Source organism: Dromaius novaehollandiae, chromosome 10 (genome assembly GCF_036370855.1).
Source record: "Dromaius novaehollandiae isolate bDroNov1 chromosome 10, bDroNov1.hap1, whole genome shotgun sequence".
Classification (NCBI taxonomy): domain Eukaryota; kingdom Metazoa; phylum Chordata; class Aves; order Casuariiformes; family Dromaiidae; genus Dromaius; species Dromaius novaehollandiae.
In genome coordinates, this window is record NC_088107.1 from 24,881,037 (window position 1) to 24,896,979 (window position 15,943).

Here is a 15,943-nt window from a genome sequence, read left to right on the forward strand (position 1 = left end):
CTTGAGTACTGATGAGCTGGGACCTCCTCTTCCGTCTGCATGGTCTCTGCCAGCTTGGAGCTCTAAGTCTGGAAAGGACCCTCTGGCCGCAGACCCTACTGGTGTCACCTTGTGTGCCCAGGGTTGTGTTGCGGTGCAGCTTGGTGCATTGGGATCGGGTACCGATTAAGGGCTGGGGCTCTGCCATACCAAAGGAGGCCAGAATGCAGCTAGGCTTGTCTGTGCGCTCTGGTCCTGTCTGTCCCCCTTCAACAAGGGATGCTGAACTGCTTGGATGCAGACATGGTTATTTCTAATGCATCTTCCTTCTGGATCCGGCACCATAATGCACTAAGGATGCTCACTTAGCCCTTGAGAGCATGCCAGATGCAGTGCCAGTCCCTGAAGCTGGTGTGTCTGGAGAAAGCCTGTCCGGGAGGCAGCAGCTGCTGCAGACTAGAGCCGGCTGCATTTATTGGCTGTAGGACTGAACTGCTGTCTCATAGCAGGAAAGGCACATCAAACCCACGGCTGCCACTAGATCTGTCAGACTGGAAACACTTCATCATGTCCCAGGAACCTGCTCTGTGGCACAGGGAGGGGCTTCTGCAGGAAACTGGCCTTGAAGACTTCCAGTCCTGGCATTGCCAGCTGCGTTTGAGGTGGCGTTTCTCCTTGTTTAAAGTAGCCCTATAGTGTGTAGTCACTTGCATTAAGACCTACCAGTTCATCCCTCTGCAGAGGTAAGCAGGGGTTAAGAGGCACATGATAGGACTGCCCTTGGGTGGTATCTGTTGTCTTTGCTGCCCTGTTCTTAAAGCACAAAAAATAGTGTCTTGTTCCAGTTTTTTGCCTGGATAATCAGTGACAGCAGTACACAGGCAGATCTGCGTGCAGATCTTTGCATCTCTCCCTGACTGGTGTTTAGCCTGTGTGCCAGCTGCTAGGTCTGGCTGGTCTGTCCTGTCCTACATTGGGAGACTGCACTAACCCGATGTGGGACAGACAGACTTGCCTACTGGGAAATCCTCCTAGAACCGGCGTGTTAACACTAGGCTTGCTAGGCTAGCAATGCACTGGAGGAAGCTTCTGTCAATATATTGAACCCTGCCCATCAGACCTGAGTGTGGGGCCTCTGTCCTTTTGCAGCAAGTCCTGTAGGTCTGCTGTGTTGCATCAGGTTATCAACTGCCTGGCTGTGGCCCAGGTACGAGCAATTTCCGGGTTGGTTTATGCTTTCTGGCACATGTCCCTGTGAACAGAAGGGGCTTGTTTCTTCAGTCCTTCCTTGGAGAGAAGCTTCTCTCCTGTATCTGCAGACTGAGGCTCACTGCCCCCTTCATGGCATTTTGGCTTTGTGGACTGCAAGGCCGCTTTCAGAAGGATCAGCTCTGCAGTTTAGCGCTCATGGATGTCTGCATCTTGGTGAGTGCAGCGTGGAGCAGACTAGCTCTTGCCTGCCTAGGTCAGGGTGGACCACCTTGCTGCAGCTGTGTATGCCTCTCTGCCTGGTGCATGATCCGAAAAGCTGCTGGTACAGCAACAGACTCGAGCTTTGTCTTGGATGTGCTGTTGAGGCTGCAGCTCCAGTCTCATCTGTAGCCTTTCCAGGGTGGCAGCTGCCATCTCGCTTTCTAGCAAGGCTACAGCTGTACAGGCGGTTGTTCCAGTGCTAGGGAAACGGTCTGTGGTAGGGAAATGCTGCTGAATGCCTCCAACCCTTGACTCTCCTGCTCCCCAGAACTCAGCAACTTCTCCTTTCTGCAGTAGACCTGAACGTGCTGATTATACTTAGTTGCTTAAAATCTACTAGGCTGGAACTGCAGGCAGTGTGCTCTGCATTGCCCAGCAGATAGCTGAAGCCTCCATTCTTGTAAGAAAGAATCACTCCAAAGCCTGCAAGGCAAACCCCTGTCTCCTGAAGGACAAAAGGAAAGGCCCGTTGCACAGAAGCATGGCTGTCTTCCATGGTCTCCTAGCCTCTATCCTTGCAAACAGCAGCAAGGGCTTGTAAGCTGCTCCCCCAGGGCAGGCTGTTTGCAGACTGTCCTCAGAAATACTGTGTGGTGGCAGGTTCCTGAGAAGCCCTCCCCTTTGGGGTTGGTTACTTTTGGCAGAAGGAAGCACTATGTCTTCTCTGGGGCTGTCCAGGTGTAGTGCTGGTCTGTGCCATAGCTAAAGTGAAGGTCAGTGAGTGTTGCTGATCAGTCTGGGGGAGGTTGTTGCAAGTAAGCACAACACAACAGTTGCTTGCCTACCTACAGGGCTCAAGCTGCCTGCTTTGAGCATTCGGCTGCAGAGCTTGAGGAAGACTCTAGAGGAACAGAGGGTTTGGGTAAGGGAGGCCCCCAGAGGACTTGTTGGCTCTGGCTGTTTAAGGAGACTTTGTTTCTCCTTGTGCTAGAGGGAACTTTCAGAGGCTTATGCTGCTGGAGAAGAGCTCGGTGTCTAGATAACTCTGGATTATTGGATATGTGTCACTGAAGTGTCCTAGCTGACTTTCTTCTCTCCCTAGTGAGGGGGAAGCTTCAGGTCTGGGGAGGGATCACTTACCATGTTCACCTTGGCAACAAGAAGACTCATTTCATGCGAGTTCATCTGCAGCTGCACTCGAGTTGAAGCCCATGGCTCGGCAGCCCCTGAAGCTTGGCATAAATCAGGCTGTGGCCGGGATTCTGCCCGCAGTGCCAGCGCTGATGTCCATGTGGCAGTGCGGTGAGCCGGAGGAAGGAACCAGGCTGTCTGGAAAACTCCATGTGCCTTTGTCCCGCTCATGATGCGGCCCTTGGTGCTGGCATCTTGCTGGCCTTTTCAGGTTTGTGGGGGATTCAGGCAATCTGGTAACCAAAGACTTGCTGGTGGAGCGGGGTCCTGGACCTCCTGTCTTTGGTGTCCTGCCTTCCCTTTAAGAGGAAGGGCTTGTGAGGCAGCTGTGCTTGCGTAAGCCTGGGTCCTTCAGGGGCAGCCTGCCCACTGCTCATGGCTTAGCAGTGGAAGCACAAACACAGCGTATGCAGTGGTTGATTATAACACTGTAGGGGAAGTCTCATTTTTCAGAGCAGGGATCAAGCTTGCCTCACGTAGTTTCTTGCATGACAGATGCACTTCAGGAGCACCTGTGAGATGGCCTTACTAAAAGCTTGCCCCGTGCCATCTTAGTTCCTGTAGAGCTTTTCTGAGGACACACTTGGTGTGAATGCCTAATGGGCACTTGTTCCTTGAGCGCATTTGAGTAAGGGCTGCTCAGAGGCCACAGGCTGATTTCTCAACTGCTGAGCAGAACCGGCTGTGCTGTGGAGCAGAAAGCACAGAGCACTTAGTGGCTGCAGACTGCTCATATGGCAACACTGTTTGATCCTTAACAGAATAAAACATATATCAAATGTAAATACACATCAAAACTCTGGTGGGCTTGCAGTTGGTGTCTAATGGCAGTTGCTCTTAATCCTGCTCTAAAAGCTTCAATTGGAGCAGCTTCTCTTAGACAAACAGGTTTATTTTTATTTGCATGGATGTTGTAAAGTATAAGATACAAATAGATGAGTAACTTGAGCAAGAACCCAACCAGCAGTCTGCCAGAACTGCACTGGGCCAGGGCAGCCTCCAGCCTTGTGCTGGGGACAGCTTGAAGGAGCTCATGCACACCCTCCTGAAAACCCTTTCCCTTGACTTATTCCTCTGAAGGGTGTTGCACTGTGGTCCCCAGAGCAGCCCAGAGGGGATGTCATTGCCACTTGGCCAGCAGTAGCCCGTGTGCTCTGTGGAGGCAACTGCAGATGGGGGTGGGTGCAGAGAAGGCACGGGCTTCTCAAGCATCTGACCTTGCTCAAAGCAGCTGGTGGAAGTGCCATGGAAAAATGCTCCAGCATTGGCAGACTTCCACTCTTTGCAGCCATGCTGATTGCTGCTTCACTGCCTGTGAGACCAGTGTGCACAAGTACAGTGGGCTTGTGGATCTTGCCGTAAGCTTTTGACACCAGTTGTAGTCTGGAGTGTATGCATGCCTCTCGGCTACCTCCTGACGTGAGCCTTAACAAGCATGTCACCTTTAGAGGAGAGCATCAGAGCTGTGTTTAGTGGCTCTGAACAGCCCCAGGCAACTAGTAGCTTAGTCTTTTTCCATTGTGATGGGTATTGGAGGTAGTGGCAGGGTGTTTTAGATGTGTACAAGCTCTGGCCTGGGCTTTTAGGGATTTATCCATAAAATGTGCTGATTGAATGAGAGACGAGGAGGAGGGCAGGCTTTCCTCCAACCCTTGTGCTGCTAGATATCTAAGCAGAGGATGGGATGTAGCTGGGCTGAGCAAATGTGAAAGCCTTGATCTGCTGCAGCTTGATCTGTGCTAATATGGTAGCTTTCTAGAAGAGGCTCTGAATGTGTTTTGGCACAATGCCTTCATTATGAACTCCACAGTGCGTGCAGGTCTAAGTGCTTCCGTTTGGAGCTTGTCTGGACTTCCACGGAGCTTTCAGACCTGGTCTCCTGGTGGACTGGGGCTGCAGCAGAAAGTGGGAGTGGTGCCTGTCCCTTTCCTTCCCTGCTTCAGTGGGACAGGTCCCAAGTTCAGGGTCTGCTGCCACTGTAGACTTGAGTGTCACTGGAGCCCCATTGGGCCTGGGCACAGCCTGCTGCTCTGTGACAGCAAGGTTGTGTAGCACAGTGCTGCAGGATAACCTGTCCTTGCTGGGACATGAGTCAAGGCCTATGGGCCAGCAGGGCAGTCCTTGGTCTGCTACACAGCTGAAGTCCCTCTAGCTGGCTTCCCTTGCTGACTGCATGTGGGATGGCTATGAGTAAGGGCCCCTGAGTGCACAACCCCTCTGCAGTGCTGCTTTTTAGGGTTGTAGGATGATTCAGGTGGGAAGAGACCTCTGGAGGTCATGTAGTCCAACCTTCTGCTCAAAGCAGGAAAGCAGAGCTGCTAGAAGATGGCTTGTGTGAAGCTGCCTGCCCATGGGGGTGGGACAACCATCTTTAAGACCCCGCATGGAACAAGGGACAGAACGGGAAAAGGAGCGTGGCCCGAGGGGCCTGTAGAAACTATAATTTATGGGCTGCATCAGTGTTCCCAGGACAAGGTGCTCTTAAATGGGCCAGCCAGGAACACCCTTGGGGCTCTGCTTGCTGTCTCTTGTATCAATTTAGCAGTGCCTGCTGCTATTACTGGTGGTTGGGGCCTCTAAGTGGGTTTTGGCCTGGACAGAGGTAGCTAGTTAGCTAGTGTGTATGAAAACTAGTTGTGCTTCTGTAACTGTATGCGATTCCCACCCCTCACAGCTCTGCTTATTCACTCGCACCTCTGCCGAGTTGGCTCTGTGGGATGATCCCGTCCCAAAAGGTGCTGTGGTCCTTGAGCTGTCACTGCACCGACTTTGCTCGGTGCCACTGCGCAGCCGAATAAAGGGCCTTGCGGAGGGTGCTGGCTGGGGAGCAGGGGCTCGGACACTGCTGCCGGGTGGGGGAGCGCCAGCCGGTGCCACGTCTTGCCGCTCAGCGCCGTGTATCCCCACCGCCAGCTCGGTCGCGTTCCTGTCGTGCGTGGTCCCTTAGGCGCTGGCAAAACAGCTGAATCACAGGTGATGTCTGTGTTACTGCCAGCTCGGAGGCCGCACTCGGGCACAGCAGCAGCCGTCCGTTTGAGACAACCGTGGAGGAATGCCCGGCTTCCCTGCTCGCCCTTCTGGCCTATTTTTAGTCCAAGAGTACCAGAGGGAAGGGAGGGCAAAGCAAACCAACCCCTAAAGCTGCAGTTCTGAGGCATGCAGCCCTCAGAGCAGAGGCAAGGTAACTGGGAACCTGCAGGCATCACTGGGGGTGCTGGGCATGCTCATCCAGCAATGAGGTATGCGGCTTTGGGCCAGCTGAATGCCTTGCTGAGGCCTGTGCCATTCTGCAAATAAGATTGCATTTGGGATTAAAGCCTGGCTTTTAATTGTTCTCCCTTTACTGCAGGCTACTGCTTGGCCTAAAGGAGTATGGCCTAGCAGACTGCTCCCCCAGGTCTCTCTCTGTAAAGAATTTACCTTTTTTCTAAAAGTGCTACCCTAATTGTGGTCCCCCCCCCCCCCCCCAAAAAAAAGGCTGATGCAGCTGAGCAGTGAAAATGAGTCAGTCTCTGCCTTGTTATCACATAAACTAACACATGCTGCAGAGTTTGCACCCTGGATGTTGCAGCGGATAATTGAGAGGAGTTTGGCACTTAAATATAGAAATGTTTGTTCTTGAGGCTTGCAAAACTGAAGCTGTTGCGCTGGATTTGACCTGAATATGTTGGCTTTTAAATCTCTCTGGGATTTATACAAGTTAAACCTTGTTGTGTTTCAATGTTCTGATCTTTTAAAGACGCACGCTGCTGTGGCAGTCTGAGCGCAAATACTTGTGCACTCTTAAAATTCTGAATTGCTTTTTTAGCTGTCCTTTCTTGTTTTTTATATTTACCTATGGCATCTTTTTTCCCCCCTCCTAGAAACACCATAGTAAATTCCCTGCCTCCAGGCTCCCACTCGCTTGGAGCAGGAGGACCGGTGCTGTCGGGCGTTACTGGAACAAGCCTCCGTGTTGCTGGTTCTGATGCTGTCTCCGTTTTTCAGGGCGCACTGAGGAAGTGACTTGCCATGTTGGTGACAGAACCAAGAATAGCCCTCAGGTGTCCTGAGTCTAATTCTGTAGTTCAGCTGTGGGATCATGCTTCCTTTTTTTCATTCCCCTGCCCCCTTCTTAGCAAACCAGAAATAGCTGCCTGAATATCCTCAGTTCTTCTTCGTCCCAAATGAAAAATCCATCAGGGCAGAGGTTCCTCTTTTGTAGTTCAGAAACTAACCTGCTGATGCGGGGAGCTGTGTGTTCGTTCCTATTTGGATTGATTACTACTGGCAAAGCAGATGTTTGATTGCATCTGCTGTTTTGGGGCACTTTCTTGAATATTGGCAGTCTGTTCAAGATGAGGAGTTAAGACTTCTGTTGCAGTGTACAGCTCTGGAGAGGGTGTGTGTCTCTGACTTCAGGTGGTTTTTCTTGAGAATAGCGGAGATTTTTTTTCTCCAGTTGGAGTAATGGGTGTATAAGCATCAGATCAGGAAGACTTGGGCCAGAAGAGACTTCTAGAGATGCCCAGCCTCCTGCTCAAGCAGAGCTAACAGCCAAGCAGGATCAGTTGGCTCAGGGCCTTGTTCAGATGAGCTCTGAGAGTCTGTAAGGATGGAGATCCTCCTCCACCTCTCTGGGCCCTGTCCCATGGCTGCTCTACTACTCAGGAGGAATATTGTGGGTTTTCTGTGGGTTTTTCCTTCAATCAGCATTTCTTTGCTGCAGCTCGTGGCTGTTTGCTCTGTGTGTGCCTCTAAGAGTCTGGCTCTCTTCTCTAACTCCCTGTTAGGGATTTGGGGGGGATCTGACTGCTTTCCCCATGCTGAGCAAGGCCAGCTCTCAGCCCCTTGCCGTACCTCGTGCTCCACCCCGTGACTATCGTAGCAGCTCTGCTGGGCTTGTTTTGGTCGGTGTCACTTGCGCTCTCCGTGCTGGCTGCAGGCTTTCCGGCTCCTAGCAGGCAGCGCAAGGGCCTGTGGCTGCAGGGACAGAGTGCTAAAATGTCACTTAAGATGAGTCTGGAGTCCTGGTGGCCCCTTCCCGTACGGTGAGCAGGTAACGTTTCAAGTGGCTCGGCGCTCGTGCGATGGAGGGGGAACTCGCTTCGGCAGCCCGTCTGGCTCAGTCTCGCTGACTGCGGAGATGTTAACTGTCGCCGTAGGAGGTGGATAAGGTGCCCGTTTGCCTTTCAGACATGCAAATGTTTCTCTTGCCGTGAAGTTGCTTAGTGTCTGTAGGAGGTGCTGCTTTTTGGCTGACTAAAACATTCAGCCTGCTCCCACCCCACCAGTGCAGAGTCTGGCCGGGTGGTGAAAATTGCAGACGAGCTGTTTTTCTGGAACTGCAGCAGGCTATTGTTTGGGCCATCAGCCTTTTTTTCTTTATGAGCTTATTTGACAAACGACAAAAGAAGCTGCGCCGTGTTCAGTCCCCGGGGCCTTGGTCACGCTGCCGCCACCGTGCCCCAAATGTGCGTGCGGCTCCGCAGCCTTTGGGCACAGCAGGTGTCTCCAAGTGGACGCAGAAGCGCCGTGGCTCTCCAAAAGCCGTCTCTTCTGCCCCGCTTGTCCTGGCAGCGCTTTCCCTGCTGATCTCTTCCCCCGTGCCTGCGCAGGGGGATCGGGGTGGAGCAGCAGGCTTTGAAGGGAGGTTTTGACAGTCTGCCATTCCTCCTGTGCTGAGTAATCTCCCGGCAGACAAACTTCTGGTGTCTCTTCTCAGGAGACTGAAATGTCCCTTTGTCTAACCTTGCTGCTGGTGTCAGCCTGCAGATAGTGACTATCTGATGGCTCGGCACTGCTGACCTGCTTATTCAAGCTCCAGTCTCCCTTAAATAGGCTTTCTTCAGCCCTGCAGCGAGCTTTCAGAGGCTCAAATATGTATTCAGAGCATGACTTTTAAAAAGTGCGTGCATGTGCTCCTCTAGCGCTCGGTACCACTGCCTGATGCAGCGTCTTAGCTGCACACGCATTAAGCATGCGGGTGCCAGAGGCTGCGCGTAGTGTAAGAGCCTGGGGCCTGGTACTCTGCGTAGCTCCATGGGAGTTTGCTGTGTGCATGCACGCTTGCATGTGCCTCTTGGCTTGTGGGGTGGCACACTTCCCTCCCAGCCTCTCCATGGCAAATGCTGTTTTTTTCTTGCTGTGGGGAAGGCTTCACTGAGGTTCTTGCGGTGTGGGGAATGGTCTTGAGCAGAAGGAGCTGGGCAGCTGTGACCTGAGTCTTAGCTTGTAGCAGACCCAGTTTCCAGATAACTGGATGAGACTGGTACACGAAGGAGCAAAGAGCATAGGAACAGTGCTTGGTTAGCAGCTGTGTCGAATGTGCTGTTGGCTTGTTTTGCTGGATGGTCTCTTGCAGATGAAGAGGCTAAAACAGAATAGAGGACAGCTTCATGGTGGCAGACTTCTTGAGTCTTCTCTAGCTGTCACTGATAGCTCTTCGTGTCCAGTGTTCTGCTTATCTTAAGGTCTTCTGGCAGTAAAGCATCATTTGTGATTGCATAGTTGTAAGGTGGTTTATTTACCCAGAGCCCCCCTCTAAGCTCTCAGCAGAGGTAAGATGGGCTGCTGAGGGCCTGTCTTTAGGCTTATTTTTTTGTAAAATGGGTTTAGTCAAAGCTACCTAAACTGGGAAGATATTCTTTCAAGGCTGTGAATTTTAGTACTTGAGCAAGGAAGAAACCTTCACTCCTCAAAGTATCAAGCAGGTGCTGAAAATCCTAAGCTGCAAGTCTAAATGGCATGTGGAGAAATAAGACCTGTTCTAAGGCTGGTTGTGCTGGGAGTTGGGTGTCTGGCTGTTGGTGTCCCTTTCTGAGGGTGCACACTATGAACAGCTTGCCCTGATGGGGTGGGTTTGTTTGAGACTGAGTATGTATGTGTTAAAGGTGATAGCTTGCAGTGGCTGATAACCAGCATTAAAAGATGAGTTTGAGTCTACAGAACAGTATAGAAACTAGCCACCCTGTCAAGCCATGGTTCTGGGTGCTTCCCATGTGTTTTTGGGTGCTTCTCCTGTGATGTGTGTGGCCTGGATGTGATGTATCCCAATGCTTGCATGTGCTCTTAGTATCTCCAGAGGCCCCAGGATGGTGCAGGAATTGGAGCATATTTAGGCAATTTTGTCCTGATAGCCTGTACTAGTACAGGCTCAAATAAGAAGCAGGACTGGTTCTTAAGATGTTCATTCTCTCCAGAGTGACCTGAGCACCTGCTACCTGGAGGATTGCCACGCTGGTACCAAGACTGCTCCGTAGTGCTCTTAAATCTGTCAGGGTTTGGCTGATGTGCTTGAAGATGGAGCACGCTGGCTCCAAATTCAGTCATTCAAGTTGCAGCAATGAGTCAAAAGTCATAGCTGCGTTTCTATTAAAAGCTGCCTTTTTTTGCTGTCCCCTGCAAAGAGTTGGCATGCGCTTCTCTTGCGGCTCTGAGCAGAGGCCTGAAAGCTTCCAGAAGCTTTCTGCAAGCCACCATGCTCGGGACACCGGGCTGCTGGAGTACTAATGAATGGGAGTCATGTTTGACCCTTAAGTTAAAACTGCTCCCTTAGACATGAAGACATTTAGATGCTTGCACTTAGCTTTTTTTTAGTCTGGATAGTTGATATCTGCTGTTCTGGCTCAACTTCTGCATCTTTAGGGATGTTCTTGACACCGGAAACTGCTGATGCATCTTGCGTATACACTGCAAGTTGAAACGTCTTCTGCAGATGGTCTGTTTGGGAGGGGGAGACAAACTTCCCCATAACAACAATGTTTATATTGGGTAGCCCAAATAAAGGAGACCCAAATGAAGGAGGCTTTTTCAGTGCGCAGCCTTTTTGGGAGGGATCTTGTGTGTGCCAAGGTTGCACCCCGAGGGGGTTCAGTGTGCGGGCCTGCAGGCAGAGAGCTCAAGCAGACAGCATTTGGGTGCTCTGCTGTCAGGGCAGTTGGGGTTGAGAAACAAGATCAGGTCTCTTCAATGCTTAGTGTTTCCTAGGCTACCTGCAAAGGCTGGCTTCAAGGGACGCAACCTGATCACTAAGCAAGCATGAAGGAAATGCTGAGGATGGCCTGCAGCTTCTCCTTCCACTGTCCCTGTGAGTGGGTTGGTCCCACACTAGGCTGAGTCCAGCTCTAGGACCCACTGGAATGATGTGGGGTTTGTCACAAGCTTACTGTAGCCTGCAGAGCCTGTAGCCGAGCATGGTCTGGGCAGACCTGTCAAAAAGGTCTTGAGGGGATAAAATCCATCTGCATTAACAGTAGGATGCCAACACTTCTAGGACTGGGTCCAAGATGAGGTTAAGAGTGGGTCAGTTGTAACCAGAAGGATTACGCTTGGTAGGAGGTGCTAGAACTTGGATGCCCCAGGCTTTTAGATGCCCTAGCAGTGGATCCCCTGAAAGGACAGTAATCCTGCTGCCTGAATGAGCTCGTACTGCCCTATAGGTTGCCTAGCTGCAGCGACAGCTCAGCGATCCTGGGGGTAAATGTGTAAGTGGAGGGCAGTGGCAAGTCAGTGTGGTGGCAGAGATGCAGATGAAACAAATGGGGCAGAGCAGTTGAGTGCCTGGAAGATCCTTGAGGGGCTCCTGTTGAGCCCCTGGACCCCTGCTTATACAACACGAATCAGATTCTGGTTTTGCGCCCCCAAAGATAGCCCTTTAACCAGGAGACGAGGTTTAAGACAGCATCGCCAGCAGCAGTTGGTATCGTGCTTGCTGCTGTGGGTCCCTAGGAGATGCCACGGTGCACAGGTTTGGTGCAGTGCTCCTTGCTGGCCGGGGTTACAGACCTGCTGTGCTCGGTGGCGGTGGTGAAGGGGCCAGTGCTGGAGCATTCCTCAGCTGTGAGGCTTGGGCCGTGGATCAGCTGCTTTGCTTTGACTCTTGTACTGTTTAGTGACTAATCAGATTTTTGAGGCTGTTTAACAAATTCAGCTGTCTCCCTTGAACAATACACTGGCTGTATTTTTAAACACACCACGTGGCTTCGGCGAAGTCGGCAAACCAGCGTAGCGCAGCTTGCATAGGCTGGGAGACGGTCCGTCCTGCTCTGCTGTGACTAGAGGGAACAGTCTCCTCCCTGCCTTGAGCTGTCTGCGGCAGCTCTCCTCGGCACCCCGCCGCCGCTAGCGAGGCTGCTGCTGGTCGAGCTCTGCTGACAGTAAGTACTACCGGGCCAGCGAGGCTTCCTGCGGCTGCGGGGTTTGTCTGCTCTGACTGCTGCTGCTTTGGGTGCCAGCACGAGTGCTGCTGCTGGGGGAGCTGGACTGATGTTCAGAAGGCAGGAGGGATACCTGCGACCTTACCCGCAGGTGGTCCCTGTCCAAGTGACCCTTTAGAGTGGTCGGGTAAGCTGAGTTCCTAGTCCTGTGCTGCAGCTGAGATGTGGAAATCCAGGGGTCTGCAGCTCTGCTGGAGAAACTTTCAGGGATGAGGGTCCATGGATGGAAAAAGCCAGTGCTCTGGGATGATGTTGTGAATATAGCTAATGGTGCTCTGCAGCTGAGCTCTGCCTCGGGTTCAGAGGTAGATGCTTCAGATAAAGGACCCCCTGGTACCTGCGTGGGGTTTTTGGTGGTGGTTTGAGGTTGCTTACTCCAGCATGAGGCTGGAGATGCCAGCTCCCCAGCTGGTATGCTGCTGGGAAACACTGCCTTGGAGACACAGCTGAGCGTTTCACTTCAGGCATGCTCTACAGCTCTCTCTGGAGTTGGCACCGAGTCGGTGCTGGTGTGTATCGATCACTGTGCACTTCAGCATTTGCTCCTCATCCATTTTGGGCAATGTTTTGGACTGTTGTAACCTCTTCTGTATAAGAGCTATTGAAAGCCTGAGCTTAAAACCTTTTGGTCCTAGCTGATCAGGATCAGGTGTAGCTGAGGATATCAAGTGGATCCCAAACTTGCTCTACTGAAAACTGAAAGCTTCAGGGCAAGCTGCTTTGTTTTGCAACCTCTGAATAATTAAAACCATTTCTGAATGCTCTGCTCTTGGTTTGGGGACACATTGAGCTTGCTGAGACTTGCTCCTCTTGCATAGACGTGGCTGGTGTCATGCCCCTGTGGGATCCCGTATGGCTGAGCATGCCTCGTTTGCTGTTCTGGGTGGGTAGCTGGCCTGAGACCGTGACCCATGCGGTGGGACAAGTGCTTCCCAGCCCCTGGATACCTGGTGCTGTGCTGAGGGCTCTGTGGGTAGAGAGGAATTTGCATGCCTTGATACACTTCAGTGGGAGGAAAACCTGCTGCTGTGCGAGAGCAGCAGTCTGGCGCATACGTGTCTGTCAGCTCTTGGGCAAAGGCCTGACCAGACAGGCTCGCGAACGTGTATCGGGGACAGCACACGCTGACTGTGAAGAGTCTCCTTTGTCAGCAGGCTAGACTGGCACATTGCTGGCAGCCCGTAGCCAGCTCATGTCAAGGTTGATGTGTGCCATCCCACCTCCAAGTCTGCAAATGCCTGTTTTGGGTCAGGCCTTGCTCTTAGCCTGGCCATAGACATGTGCAGGCTGTGGGTGTGGTTGGCATGTGCCACCCTTGCTGCGGCTGTGGGGCTGGTTGCCCTGTGGGTCCCAGCTTGTTCTGGCCCCAGCAGCAAGAAACACAAGTGTACTGATATGGACCAGGCAGAGGGGTCTGTCTTGAAGCTGCTCTGTGGACAACCTGAGGTCTGGATGCAGGACGTGGGGTCCTTGGCTCTGCTGCCACATGAAGTGGGTTCTCCTGTTTGATTACTGCCTCGGGAGAATAACCAGCCCTTGCGGCATTTGTATGCCACGCTGGGCTGCTGCTGTTGGCTCGGAGGCGGCTGGCTGCGTGGCGCACTGCTGCAAGCGATGGCAAGGGCACGCAGCCTTTCTAGAGCAGCCTGGGGGACTGGTGCCTGCCGGATGGGCCATCTCCTGGCCTGGCTGTGTGTGGGCTACTGTAAGATGGGAGGGATGGAAGGAGATGTGGCGTGCTGTAGCACTGATGGGCTGTTTCTGTGTTGCAGTTCTCAGCATGTTGAGTAACCCTCTCGGGAATGTCCTGGGCAAGCCCCCTCTGGGTTTCCTGCCTCTAGACCCCATTGGTTCAGACCTGTCAGAAAAGTTTTCCACGCCGACGCTGAGGAACTCGCGCCTGGACTCCCGCTCCCTCCTGGACTCCCGCTCCAGCAGCCCCTCCGACTCGGACACCAGTGGGTTCAGCTCAGGCTCTGACCATCTCTCAGACTTGATTGTAAGTTTGGGTCTTGTATCTGCTCTCTGAGGCTGGGAATGCGTGGTTCCCGGCACCTTGCTGCATTTCTGGAGAGTGCGGAATAGCTGTGCTGAGCCGCAACCCTGCCGGCGCGGGAAGGGAGCGCTGAAGTGAGGGAGCTGTCATGTCTAGATTGACACAGTGAGGCCCTCTCCTGGAGCCCAGGGCTTGGAAGAAGGGGCTGCTTATGCAGTCTGTCCTTAAGCATATTGCTAGTCTGTGCTGATTTTCCTAAACAGTTTTTCAGCCTTTTGGCTTTGTGCTTGCAGCCCTAGTGGGTTAAAGTAGGGTCTGAGTGCTTGAGCTGGTATATGGTGGGATGACTGGGTCCTGCTTCCAACAGTGAGGAGGCTGATCAGCACAGCTGCCTCCAGACTGCAGCGTGGGCTTCTCGAGAGCTCCAGTCTTTGCCTTTCATTGCCCTTCCCACTTGCTGACTGCACTTCTCCATCTTAAGGCTGTTTCTTCTGGAGCAAACTGGGTCTAGCCTGCTTGCGTTCCCTAAAGCATAGCTAAATTTGGAAGCAAGCACACGAGGACTGTCTGTCTTGCTGACCTGGTCTGTGCAGCTGGGTCTGTACTGCAGTGTGAGCTGCAGTTCTAGGTATGCCAGCAGGGCAGCCTGGCTCTGGCCAGTTCTGTTCCCAGGCCTTGGTGCCCTACACGGCTTCCTTCTGATCCTCAGGACCTGAAGTTAAAACTAGGCTTTGCTGCCTCTTGTGCCGCACCTTGCTCTGCTGCGGTGTGGTTGTGGCCTTATCCTGTTCTTTGGGATGGGCATGAAGGATGTGGCCAGCTTGATTCTTGCTTATGAAATCTGCCCTGGAGAACTGGGTTGCAACAGTGCAGCATCCAGGGCTCTGTGGCAGGTGGTGCAGGGCAGCAGAGCTTGATGGTGGCCTTGCTTGGTGGAGATCAGGTCTTCCCAGCATGGCCTCAGCGTGGGTGGCTGTGCTGCAGCAGCATCCAGCTGGATCTGCAGGGTGATTAGCACTTTAAGCTGTGCAAAGTGTCTTGCATCCCTGCTGTTAATTCATGCTTTGAATCCTTCTGCCCAAGGAGAGCAGTGTTAAACCTGAGAGCAGTCAGGTTTAGTGCAGCCAGCTGAGCTCGCACCCTTGGCAGACAGGCGGTGGAGCTGGCATGCAGAGTGGTGAGAACCAGCGGATTGCTGCAGAGCTCTGTGGGTGCTGCTGGGGAAGCCCAGGCTGCTTCAGAGTGGGGCCTGAAGCAGAACATGGGGGTCCTGCTGGTGGGCTTGGTGCTCCCTGGGGGTGGAAGTCATTCTTGAGGCTGTGCAGGTGCAGGGTAGCTGTTGGCTCTGCCCTGTTGTGTGAGGTGCCTCTGTTCTCCACTGCCAGTTCCTCAGCAGAGGTTCAGTGGGAAATAGCTGCAGGGCAGGCCTTTCCCAGGGAGCTGTGTGGTCCCATCAGTGCCTCCTCCAGGCTGCTGGGACAGTTGAGGCAGCTGCTCTTCTGCCTGTGGTGGATGTTGGGGTCTCAGCAGAATAGGACCTCCCTGAGAGCCTCCTCTCCTGGCCTGGTTGCAGATAAGGCCCAGGAGTGGTACATGAGTGTCAGTGTTGCATCCTCCCATCTGGAGACCAGGTTTTAATTTGGTCTTTTTCTTGCAGTCGAGCCTTCGCATCTCCCCACCTCTGCCCTTCCTGCCTCTCAGTGGGGTGTCAAGGGACCCCCTAAAGATGGGAGTGGGGTCACGGCTGGATCAAGACCAATCTGCTCTGGCTGCAGTAACTTCCTCCCCAGCCAGTACGTCTAAAAGATGGCCTGGAGCATCTGCATGGCCTTCCTGGGATCTCCTGGACTCTCCAGAGGACCCTTTCAGTATTGAAAGAGAAGCCAGGCTTCATAGGCAAGCAGCAGGTAAGTAGGATGGTGGGTCTCAGCAGACTGCAGCGTGTGTTGATGGCCCCGTTGTGCTTGCAGGAGGGGAGGCAGGTGGCCTCTGCAGATGTGGCTGGACCTGAATCTGCAGCAGTTCTCCCTGGCAAGCCTGGTTCTGGGTCTACCTGCTGGCAGAAGAAAGGGCTGTCAGGGAAGGTGCCTGTTACTGCTGTAGCCCTGCTGGACCTGTAGTTGTGCAATGTGGGGATTTGTTTGGAGAACACTGTGGGAGCATGGGA

At 53.0% G+C, this 15,943-nt stretch overlaps 1 protein-coding gene across 4 annotated transcripts in view; it reads left to right on the forward strand.

Annotated features, from left to right (window-relative positions):
• Window positions 1-15,943, forward strand: part of CPEB1 (cytoplasmic polyadenylation element binding protein 1) — a 47,601-nt gene that overhangs the window by 22,423 nt on the left and 9,235 nt on the right. For all 4 annotated transcript variants that reach the window (XM_064517662.1, XM_064517661.1, XM_064517664.1 and 1 more), the window contains 2 exons: window positions 13,553-13,779; window positions 15,434-15,683. In XM_064517662.1, the coding sequence (XP_064373732.1) occupies window positions 13,553-13,779; window positions 15,434-15,683 (477 nt within the window). The remainder of the gene's footprint in view (window positions 1-13,552; window positions 13,780-15,433; window positions 15,684-15,943) is intronic.